This window comes from Aedes aegypti, unplaced genomic scaffold (genome assembly GCF_002204515.2).
Source record: "Aedes aegypti strain LVP_AGWG unplaced genomic scaffold, AaegL5.0 Primary Assembly AGWG_AaegL5_hic_scaff_1733_PBJ_arrow, whole genome shotgun sequence".
Taxonomy (NCBI): Eukaryota; Metazoa; Arthropoda; class Insecta; order Diptera; family Culicidae; genus Aedes; species Aedes aegypti.
The window spans coordinates 44,441-57,340 of NW_018735194.1; the positions used below are offsets into that span (position 1 = coordinate 44,441).

Consider the following 12,900-nt stretch of genomic DNA (forward strand, 5'->3'; position numbering starts at 1 on the left):
TGCTCTCTTCAGCAACTTTCTTGATAATCGATTGACGAACAAGGTTCTACCTTAAGATCATAAGCTTGTACTTACATTACAGTAATAACATGTTCTGAACATTTTTTCTTTTTCACAAAAGTAATATCTATATTAACCTACATTGTATTTAGGGCACCACCGAAAGTTCTGTTAATTTCAAGGACTCTATTCTTATTGTTAAAACTGTAAGCACGATGTCGGATATTGAGTTTTCGATTTATTATTTCGTAATTTGAACCGCCCTAACCTTAATGGGTAGGTACTAATTGAATTAGCGACGGACATGCGTTCAGGTCTAGTTCAAGTTTAGTAGACATTCAAGCTTCATTCTAACGGTGCGGTGAGGTGATAAACGCGCAATATTGTGAACAAATTAATTTTCACCATGGAAAAGGTGGTTACAAATAGGAACCTGAATGGTTTCAATGGTGAGCAGTTCACCGAACAAGTGACAGATCAAAAGGACTCAATTTCAACAAGTGACCAAAAAGTGGCACACCGATTCCGAAAACTGAAAATTGACCCATCGTTCACAGCCATATTGCCTTCTGCTGTCGACACCGAAGAGCATGATTACGATGAGCATACCACGGAGAGTGACGACAATGAACGTGGCATTCGAACGCAGTATGTGAGACTAAACGAGGAACAGCACGTTGAGGCAGTGGTGATCCTGAAGAACGATGGAACAAAAACCGGGCCGGATGAAATGGAGGATCTATTGCAAAGCAACGGGAAACTCAAATTCAATTTGACACCAGAACAGTTGGGTGGCATTGCCGGTGGTAGTGCGACCATGGAAAATAGAAGTATTCCGCGAAAGTCCAGTCTCCGCAGAAACTCTGTGTTCAGTAACCAATCGGACCTGGAGAAGCAGCTGGTGATGGAGAAACCGAAACCTATTCCGGAACCGGCAGGAATGTATGATGTTCCCAAGAGGATTTTGATGCCAATGTTTTCTGAAGACCAGGATTTCATGGATATGAACAATTTTTACGACCGAAATGCCCAGCTGAAGTTCGACGAGATTCTGTAGGTCTGACACAAGCTTAGCGAACATAACGTGGGAAGTAAAGTTCTATCGTTTTTATTAGCACCGTGTATGACCAGTTCCCGATGGATTTTCTTCCCAGTAAGTACAAATGTGGTGTCTGCAAAAAACTATGCAATGAGCCACGTGTGCTGGATTGCCTGCATACTTTTTGCAAACGGTGTCTGATAGAGCTGGAAGCCAACTCGAACAGCGGAAGCAACCTATTTTGGCGACGGATCAACGAGTGTGCCAACTTTGACTGGGATAGTAAGGTCAAGAGTGGCGAGCTTGAAGGTACGTATTGGTGGTTTTTGATGTCGTTGACGCGTCACGTTTAGCACCGAATTTGAGATCTATGTCACTACAAAATAAATGATTATTTGATTTTAAAGAAAATTCAAGTTTAAGGTAACTCGTGAGGCCATTCCCTACACTAACAAGCATCCCTCCCAGTAACCTCTGTGGAGATGCCGAGGTAAACTAGGCCTTAAAATAGCAAATATTAAGATCTGGTCTCCAAATAGCAAAGGCATGGCCGTTATTGACCCTGTACAAATAGAGGCACTGAATTATGTACATTGAAGATGATTATGGCCAATCCCAGCCGAACTTTTTGTTGATTCCTTGTGCATCTCCACTGACTTCGGTCAATTACGGAATAGCAACAATCAACACATATCAAGTAGCTGGCTAAGCTACGCTAAGCTGTTCATTAATGAAGAAAACGCATGTAACATTGGACGAAATTGAACTGATATATTGGATAATTTCTTTGCGTATTCGTAATAACAGCTTTTTCTACTTGATTGTTCAAACTTTAATCACATTTTCTGATGTAATCATTACCCCCCGATAAGTACAAGATTTCACATTTAAAAAATCCTACTTGTCCAGTGAAACGCTATCACTATTAAGATGCCTGTAGAAGTGGAACCGGTATCCCCACCTAGAGGGCTAGGTTCGGGTACGAAGCCGGAATTCGTTCGAACTTTGCTGTCCGTGCACGTTCGTTTTCCACAGATTTATGAATCCACATGTGAGACACGTGCTTGCCAGGTGGTCCTATCCCACAGTCGTAACGATGACTTTTGTTGGCTTCCCCATTCTCACTCCATGTCGATTTAACACGGATAGTGTGGCAGTTGGTGGTAAGTCCGATAATACCATCGGAATCGCACCTACCGCACTTACCGTTCAGTTCCAATCCGATTCTTTTCACTTACCGCAAATAGTTCCCACATTGCACCGTTACAATGCAATTCGGCGGTTGATTTATTGGAGTTTTTTTTTGTTTCGCTATCAACTTCCTGTTTTTTTTCTGGCTACTCAATAGTTTTGTTATTTTAGTTGATGCCTTTGTTTTTGATACGGATTAACTGGGTCTACCGTTGGTTGGTTGGTACAAAAGTTTGCAGCAGCAGTTTGGTCGTTTTTTTTCTGTGTCGGTATTTTTCCTAGTTACAGCTTCCACAGCATTGGCCTTGCAAAGCATTGAGTACCATAGGGTTGGTAATGACTGAGGGTCTTAAAATAGGAACTTTAGTGATCTTAGGCCTGGAAAGAGAGACGCAGAAGACACTAACGAGAAACCAGAAAGAGGCCGAACAGAAAGCATGAAATTGAAAAATCAAGCAGGAAAACAGAGACATGAGTTTGATGAGAATTCGCCAGAGAATCCGAGCAGATATTTCTCTACAAATATTAATAATGGTTCGTTTTAGACTCTGACTTAGATCCAGGGTCCAATAGTGAAATTTTTGTTCTTTAATTGAGGAAAACGTTTTTTATTTCCGTTTTTATTATATTATTATTATTATATTATTTTTATGACAGGATCGCAAGTGCATTAAATTTGTCTTCTCCTCACTTATTTTTAAGACAGATCAAAAATTCAAGATGATAGTCTATGATCACGCATGCGAATTTAATTTCACATTTTGGTATTGCAACACCTCTTGCATGAACAATGAAATTAGTTAAAGTTTCGAGAGCATTATCAACGTTTGCAAAGAAATGTTTTTATCAAGTTACTATCGATATACAGTTAGCTCTCCCTTACTCGATATTGAAGGGACCATCGAGTTAGGGAGGTATCGAGTTACAGAACACAAAATCAGTGCAATTGCTATCCAAGGGACCATCGAGTTAGCCATGAAAACCAACTTTTACTATGGTTCTCTAACTCGATATCGAGATAGCGAATATCCAGTAAGGGAGAGTTAACTGTATGTTTCATATACATTCCAGTTGGCTCGAACATAAATGAAAGTGGGGCTGATATGATTGAAAATCGCTTCGTGGGATATTCGAAATGTAATAGGGAATCCTTGAAATTTTAAATGATCAAAATTAAAATCAGTGGGAGTAACCAGTTGGCAACGGTGACTAGAGGCAGTTAAGACCATATCAATCGTATAAGGCTTTCTAGAAAAGGAAAACAGGCAGGGCTATCATGCCGTTCGTTCTGCCGTTGGAATTGCTTTGCAAATTATTTCAAGAGCGATGTTTTTCATTAAAGTCAACAATGACAAAAATTTTGACTAACCGCTAGTTAGGGTAGATGTACCAATAGTGGAGGTACTAAGCACGATTGAACTTCATTTAACCGCCTAAATTCAAGAAGCGCAATTAATGTATGATGATGATCCTTTCATTATACAATTTTAAACAAACTTAATATGTTAAAATGCATAAGCAGCTTATCAGTTAAATTCGTTTGTCAAGTTGGAAAGTCGCCAGAATATGTTTGTATAGTTTATATAAAATAATTACGAGTCCCTTAAAAGGAAAATAGATTTCCACTGGGATCTCATCAATGTTTTTTTTTTTGTTTTTGTAGCTGTCCTCCTCACCCTGTGTTGTTTGTTTGTGTTTTGTAATGGAGTCCACTACCAAGGGGCTCGACTTGAGCTTTTTGGTGAGGGGGGGCAGCGGAGAGAGAAAAAAAGCGCATTTTTAGTGATATTTCATCAGTTTTGAAGAAATTCGAACGCTCTTCCCAACTATTCTGTGTATCAATAAGCCAATACGTTGATTGGCAGTGTCGGTTTTGTGGCTAATGTAATAAAATCAGTGAAAACGGCATTAGCGCAACTATAGGAATACCCACAACTAGGGGAACACTTACCCTAATTTGCAAGTCAGTTTGGAACCAATCAACTTGTTGCACAATGCATTGAAAACACAATAGACAGTTATGGAAATATATTAACTAAGCTGTGTGTCAACAGAAACACCAAATGTTTCAAAAACTTAGGTGTCAAATGACGAATAAAGTTGATGTTTTATACGCCTATGAATGATGATAGCAACTCCATCACATGCTCCATCCAGTTGATCATTACCATAAATAAAAATGTTTGGAATTCTTTTAAGTTTAAATCCGAGTTCAAAAAAGTTGCAGTAATAACTGTTATACGTGTGTTATTTACTGTTACAAAATTAAAAGCTTGTCCTCTTAACCATTCAAAGAACGGGAATTTCAATTATTAGATTTAAAAAAATTGAATCCAATAGAGGATCGTAATTTAATTTTGTTAGTTTATTTTTCACTAAATTGGACAGCTGCAGCCATAGTGGTGGTTTTGAGCATTATTTCAATCATTTGATTCAATTGTTCAGTTTAAAAACCAAAAACAGAGGGAGATACGTTACTAGAAGTAGGTTCATTTTCTGATGATTTTCTGTTGATGATTTACCTGATGGATATGATTATTAAGCAAATGATCGTTAACTGAAAAATGCCTTCTTCACAGGACAGACATCCTTAGCGTGAGAAAAACCTCCGCAAATCATGCATTTGCCTCCAAGCAGCAATGTTTGGTACCATGATCCCACTTTTGGAATCGATGGCACTGAGAGAAATTTCATCCAGTTTTCTGAAAATGTTTCCATGTCACACGGACATCGAACATAAGTCTTGCTCTTTCTAAAACTTCTATATTATTAAGATCGCTTTTGTTAAAGTGAACTAAACAATATTCTTGAGGAAACTAAACAATATTCTGTCAAATGCCAAAACGGATTAGTAGTATTATTCAAAATGCTTCATAGGGTTTTGTGAGAACAATGCCACGTAATGTGTCACTTAATCCTCATCAAGGATTTGTGAAAAACTTGGTCAGAATTAAGTGAGAATTATTTCAAAGATTTATCAAAATATATGTCTAGGATTCCTTCAGAATCTTGCTCAACATTCATTTCAAAATCCTACACTTTAATATTTGAGAATGCGGTCTACCATTCATAAAGTAACCGGCTTGAAATTCGATTATAAATTCACTGAAGATTCAGTCAAAATCTAAGATAGGGTTTTATCGCATCATAATCCTGTAATATATAATATTACGTATTGAATTCAAATTATATACTAGATCGTATTTAAGATTCTTCGTGTCCAGAATTCGTTGAGAATCCTGTCCATGATTTTGTTTTTGAGCGTGTTTTTCATAATCATATCAATGATTCCTTTTTATTTCCTATCAAGTTTTCAACGTGACCACGGGTAAGAATTTTGGGATGTAGAGACCAAACCTGATGCAGTTGGTAGAACAATTTTATCTCCTTAATAAAGATAATAATAATAATAATTTTTATTGGTTTGCTATTTCTGCAAATACTTAGAATAGAAGGGGCCAAATTTCATGGCCATGGCTTTTAGGAAACCATTTTAACGAAGTGCATTCAAAGTATTACCTGTAGGATACGTTTTCCTACTCCTGGTGAATTATTGTTATGATTGTGACCATAGCGGCAGTCCTTTTACTACGTAAGACAATTTTGAAGGGTTCTTGGACTCCCCCTCTTGGATATTTTTTTTTGATGAAAAATAAAAATGTTTTTTATTACGCGTAATAAATCTCAAAACCCCCTCTCCCATAAACCCTTACGTAATTGCTGGACGACCCCATACATGCTTCCCATTTTTCACTGACTCAACCACTGTTTATTAACTTCAAAATGACACTACATAAAATCACATCAAAAATCGTTTTTCGACTGAGCTATCGTCCAAAATCCTTTCAATATTATATCATATGCTTCTTAAAACAGCTTTAGGACATTTCGTCGAATGAAATTTGGTCGAATGACGTTTGGTCGAATGACATTTGGTTGAAAGTACATTTGGTCGAAAGGAAATTTGGTCGAAAGGACATTTGGTCGAATTTACATTTGGTCGAATGGCTTTAGAACATTTATTTTCAACGAATGACGTTTAGTTAAACGGAAATTTGGTTGAAAGATTATTTTGAATTGGTTTATTGAAAGATCATTTGGTAAAATTGATTATTGTTTTCTGAGTTTTGCGAAGTTGATAAGATAACGTATTTTTTTGAATAATCTGAATCATTAACAGTTGTTGAAAAAAGGGAACATTTTATGCAGTCTTATTTTTGAACTTAACCCCTCTACCGGCAGCTTCACTTTTTACTGTTATCTTACATTCAAATTGTTATAACTTTTTTGTTTTTCAATATTTTTGCATCATTTTCTCACAAGTTCTCAAACAACTCTTCTTGTTTAGGAATCCGTGTCGATATTAATTATTAGTGATCTGGTTTCAAAGATATTCCAATGATCCTTGGGGGACCGACATGTTCCATATAAAATGTCTTTGGCGGTCATTTTGTTTTTGATCAATTTATCAAAAAAATAAAATGAGGACTATATAATGCCAGGTAATAAGGAGCTTCTCTGAAAAAATCGTACAAATCGGTTCAGTATTCTTAGATATATCTGAAAATTACGATATGATGTTTTTTGAAGTTTTTAAGATCTCTATTTGGCCAGCGTGGTTCCAGAAATCTAAATGGTCATTACTCAAAGACGGCTGCACCAAATTGCTTCATTTTTTCACAACATACTCTCATTAATGTATTGTTCCGAAGAGTAAATATTCGAATACGATTAAAATTCTGTAGCCTGAGAAATTTACGAGAGGTTCTAGTTACGGGTCGGAAATTTCGGGAATTTTGAAATATCTTCAAAACCAGTTGACCAATGATCAATGTCGACACACATCCTAAAATAAGAAGAGTTTTTTTGAGAGTTTGTGAAAAAATGGTGCAAAAATATTAAAAAAACAAAAAAGTTATAACGATTTGAATTTGAATTTTGTGGTAAAAAATGAAGCTGCCTGTAGAGGACACATTTTATTAGCAATTTGAAGTTATGCCAAAATCTAGGATTTTAATGATAATTCAAATGAACTTTTTAGTAGTTTTTTGTACATTGACTGAAATAATTGACTCTAGTGAATTTATTATTCTATTAAAATATCATCATTCTTTGAAAAACTGCTCGGCAAGTTGTTTTATAACTCAAAGATGTGAACATAATGTTTTCTTTATTTATTATTATTTTGAAATATTATCGATCTTCGTTATGAAGATCATATCATCTGATGGAAGTATTTGGGAGAGAGTGCACGGAACTTTCTTGAATTCTGGGTCTTGCAGCTCACGGATGCGGGTAAGATTTTTGAATGCAGAAATCAGAATTGAAACGGCAGTAAAAATTGCTTTAAAGAAAACCTGCATGGCGAAGTCATGGTTTAAGGAAACCTTCATGGCAAAGGTGTCGGTAACTCTACCTATGACCAATTGGCTTATTGTGACTTCCAGCTTAATAAGATTCCTCAAGTAAAATTATGGCTTTGATGACCTCAAGTGAGTAGCAGAGTTGCCAGTAGAAGTATTGGATTATTTAAAATGAAATTTATGCAATTTTTTTGTATCGGGTAAGAAAAGACGAGTTGACTGAGGTGACAAAAATTGGCTAGTTTCCATTTAAGATCAGCTATTCCCGAATTGCAGAACATGCCTTGCAGCATGAAACGTTGAAAACGTAAGTGGTTGATCAATATGTTGGAAGAGCGTCCATAAAATTGAATAACAAAATTTTGCTAATCGCATATAGATTGTTGATAAAATGGCTGATACTTTTTCAATTATTCAATCACTCTTGTATTAGCGACAAAATGCTTATATCGACGGTAGTCAGACTAAACGAAAAACTTTGCTTTCATACTATTTAGACTCGAGCACTATCCTTTCTAAATATAAACTATAATTTCTGTTGTAACTAAAGAGTTTCGACCAAATGTCCATTCGACGAAATGTCCGTTCGACCAAATGTTCTTTCGACTAAACATCATTCGACTATATGTCATTCGACCAAATGTCATAGATTCGATTCGTTGGGCGGCTTTAGACCATTTGGTCGAATGACATTTAGTCGAATGACGTTTGGTCGAAAGTACATTTAGTCGAAAGGACATTTGGTCGAATGGCTTTAGAATGTTTGATTGAAAAATCATTTGGTTCAGTAGTTATAAAACCGACTATATTTTTGCGCAGTAGATGAACATTCCATCTTAAGTTAATTTTGGGCAGACAAACTTTTCATCAGAAGTAAATAGTGAATCTATTCAAATGATAATTATTGCCTACGTTTTACACCGTGGTTTTGTATATATACAAGTGTCAACATAGGATAAAATATTCTTGTTAATGTTCTTATTCTTCATCTGTTTTTGGTTTGGAAGACTAGACGTTTTATTTTACTAAGTTTTGTACAACTAGTCATATCCAACCTACGAGTAAACCCGATCGACACAGCAATACAACATGAGAACAAGCAACTCCAAGGAGACATCTGAAAAAGGTGACCAAGACGTTACCATTATAGAGAATCAGGAGATACATACGGGTCTACTATCGTGGTAATCCAGCTCATCTTTACAATAGCCAAACATTTGAGGAAGAGATGGCAGAGACAAGCCATAAGTGAAATCAGTACTAACACTTGATGTGTAAGAGATCAACCCACAGGACGCAGAAAAGAAACAATAAAGTACCGTAATTTCGGGTGAAATTGATCACTTTTCACGGGTTTTCTTGTCTGATTTCTATAATGTTGACAATGCCAAACAACTGAATGCAGGAAAACAAGTATGAAGGTGAGCCTCATTGACTCAAGTACCGAAATTTACTAACAAATGTAAAAAAATATGTCTGAAATAAAAAATCGGGAGATCTCATTTCGGGGTGAAATTGATCACTTATCAATGCCATTATTGTTAGTTATCAAAACAACTTTACATAATAAATTTGAGCTCCCTGAATCCGAATATGCTTGCCAAATTCTTAACAATGCAATATTTTTAGAAATAATGAATGTTTAAATTTCAAGAATAACGCAGAAAACGCCTAAATGTATGCAATTTCCTAAGGAATTTTCTGATATATAACAGAAATTCAATTGTTTCAACCAAATCAACGAATTGGTACGAGTTTTGGTTATGAAATCTAGTTTGGGGACATATCTTAAGTATCCTCACAAACTTTCAGGATTATATCATGTCCAAATCCTTGTCTAGAACTAGAAGTTTATTGATGTTTGTCAACACTGCACCGTACAAGATTTTTAAATTTTTCATTATTTTCATAGAAATGAACATTTTGGAACGCAAAAAACTTCACAACACACACTTAGGACATACTTACGATAAACAAAGTTCATTCACTGCAGGTTACATTGATATTTGTGCTCCATTAGGAAGAAATAAAATCGAGTGACACAGTGATCAATTTCACCCTACTGATCAATTTCACCCGAATTTACGGTACCCCAACCAAGACAAAGTGGAAACATTCAATTATTATAATAGTATTAAGATGTAATGTGCCTTAAAAATCTGAACGACCCGAATGATCAGTACGATTAAAAGGTCATAAAATGATTCAAACAAACAAACAAACTTAGTTTTGTAAAAGTTCAAAGGTTATTGTGTCAAATATCTATTCATTGCCTAAATTTGGTAACATAATGATCTGTTGAGTTTATTATTCTTTCAAATATCATAATTCTTTGTTAATATTCCGAAAAACTTTCATTACCCTAATAACTAAATATTAAGCATTGTTGAAATTTTTATTCTTTTAAATGTCATCGTTTCTTAATATATAACTGCTGATCTTTATTTAAAGATAACTTTCAGTGCTCGGAACCTTCATGAAGTATAAAGTTTTGAAGTGTGCGACTGTGAATAAGAATTTAAAATGTGGGGACCAGACTTTATACGATTAGGCATGGAACAATTTGGTCACTGCAAATTGTCTGCATATAATGCCTTTTTATCATGTTGTTCTAGCATACGCAACTTCCAGTAATAGCACGTATCATATGTGCACTCCCCTTTTTCAATGATCCAACCACTGTATATTAACATCAAAATGTTTCTCAGTACGAGTCTGAAAAATCCCTATTCAACTAAATTTTCGACTAAATGTCCATTCGATCAAATGCCTAATAAAAAGCAATGAAATTCGTTTCGAACAAATGTCCATTCGACCAAATGTACTTTCGACCAAATGTCATTCGACCAAGTGTCATAGATTTCGTTGAGCAGCCTTGAAACCCTCTTATTTTTCCCATGGAAATACTGGAAATATTCATACTAAACACAGCTATGATATATTTGGAGCTCCTCTAATGATGCTTTGCATATTCTTTTAAGGTCCTTAGAAAGTTTCAGAAGTTTTCTTAAGTACAATTCAAGATCCATAATGCAGTGCATGATTTCTCGACAAGAGTAAATTTTGTTGGATTTAAAGCATGAGGAAATTTAATATGAATTTTCGAAATATCTTTTACGATTTTATTGCGAATTTTTGATTTGGATGCGTCTTATATTTTTCAAGAAAACATCTTTTTGAAAAGGAGAGACCACATTTTCATAACAACTTCAAGCACAACATTCAATAAAAAAAATGGAAAGCGATGTTAAAAAATGAAATTTTATTTTTAAGGGGCCGCAATTCTGAAAATGTCGGAAACTATTGCTTTAAAGATCTTCCATCAAAAACTTGTTGTTGCATGGAACGAAATCTCTAAAAAGAATCCTGCTACCAACCCTGATAATACCACGTACAGTACGAAGAGTCGATTGAGCTTTTGATTTTACACTTTTTTCTTCCCGTTAGCAAACGATGAAAGCAACAGAGAAAATGAAAAGTTCCTAGCTGGGGCGACTTCCACACATGAATCCTCACGTGCCATCAATTGTGCTGCTAATCATGATGGTTTCAGCGGAGAATCACGTTTCGATCAGATTAGAGCGTCTTTTCAGAACTTCAAGGAGAAAAAACTGTTTGAAGTCACCGTCTAAAGAGAGGGTAGGTACAACAATCAATGTACAATCGTAGATTTTCAATTTCTCGGCCACCACACTGATTGGATTGAGGCTTATTGTGACCATTCTTCTATCCCGATATAACGATACAGGATTGTTTACTGTTTCCAGACTAAAAGCAATCTAAAGCTCGCAGCGAAAATTGACCAAGAAAAGGATTTGATCTGTCCCAGTTGCGGATTGGCAACCGTGCTCCCACTGGAGGAGTGAATCGCTTACCGCCTCATTTTGTCATGGAACGCAAAATTGAAGATATGGTTTCGGCTTGCGGAAATCCTCCGCCGAATCTGTTCTGCGAATTGTGCACTAATGAAGTCACGGTAGGTATGACAAAAGTTTATTTCGGTAATGATGATTGCTGTTTCCATGAACCATACAAATGAATGAATACAGCGACTTAAGTTCACTACAGAATGTGCTTCTAAAAGGGTTTGAATAGCTAAGAATCGATTTACAAAATATCTTCTTTTAGTTGCCTCTAATTATTATAGTATTCACGTTACTGTCATATATCATAAATAAATACACACGAAAGCCGAATTGTTATTTAATTGTTCCTTGGGATATTGAGTACATATACTCAATAGATATTCCATGCGATCCTAATAATTTTAACTGATATACTCTGGGGAATGCTACTTTCACATCATAGCTGCACTACCACCAGATTGTATAACATTTGACCTCTGTACATATTCTCTCTCCGTGGTTAGGCCACATCGTCGTGCTCCACGTGTTCCCTCAAGTTGTGCAGCTTTTGCAAGGAAGCCCACCAGCGGCAGCGTAATACAGCCCAGCATAAGGTTCGCTCGCTTGGGGAGCTGTTGAAAAAATCCCGCCACAATGATCCGGAGGCACGCTCGATTAAGTGTCCCATGCATCCGGAGCATCAATTAAAATTATTCTGCACCACTTGCCATCAAGTCATATGTAACGAGTGCACCGCTTTCATTCACCGGGACCATAAATACACGTCTGCATCGAAAGCGGGCAAGGTTTACAGTAAGTTTGTGAAAAATGCAATCGAGCAGACGAAACCGCTCGAAGATTACGCCATGCAATCGATCGGACGGCTCAATGACATGTCGATAAGGATCAACAGCAAGTGTGAAGCGGTCCAACGGGACGTGGAAGCTTACATCGATGAGTATGTTGCTGCACTGGAGGACCACCGGAAGGCGCTGCTAAAACAAATCGGCGAGGTGCGGGAGGCGAAGATGCAATGATAATGGCACAGAAGGTGGATTTGGGTGAGTGAACAGTTTTTGTTTTGCTTGATAGGTACTCGTGAGGAAACTGTTTTACTTTCCTGGTGAGTTAAGAAAAAGTTTACACATTTGCATTATGATCTTAAAACACTCCATTTTTTTAATTTTTATTCTTTAAGCTTTAAAGTGAAGATAAATCTAAGCCAAAGTTCGAAATTTCAAAAGCACGGATCTGGTGAACCTAATCGCTGAAAACCTAATCGATTGGTCACCACTAGCTAGTGACCAATCGATTAAGTTTTCAGCTTTAAACGGATGTTTGGTTCTCCAGATCCGTGCTCTGAAAATTTGAAGTTTGGCTTCGATTCACCTTCACCTTAAACGAAAAAATATGAGATTTTAAAAGGAACCATAGACATTTTTTTAATTTGGTAACTCTGGAT

General features: G+C 36.3%; 1 protein-coding gene across 1 annotated transcript; it reads left to right on the top strand.

Annotated features, from left to right (window-relative positions):
- Positions 1–342: 342 nt before the first annotated feature.
- Positions 343–12,458, top strand: LOC5569060. Its single transcript, XM_021856454.1, has 5 exons — positions 343–1,053; positions 1,116–1,348; positions 11,041–11,232; positions 11,361–11,569; positions 11,963–12,458. The coding sequence occupies exons 1-3, from the start codon at positions 407–409 to the stop codon at positions 11,223–11,225; spliced, it is 1,065 nt and encodes a 354-aa protein (XP_021712146.1). The 5' UTR covers positions 343–406; the 3' UTR covers positions 11,226–11,232; positions 11,361–11,569; positions 11,963–12,458.
- Positions 12,459–12,900: the final 442 nt, after the last annotated feature.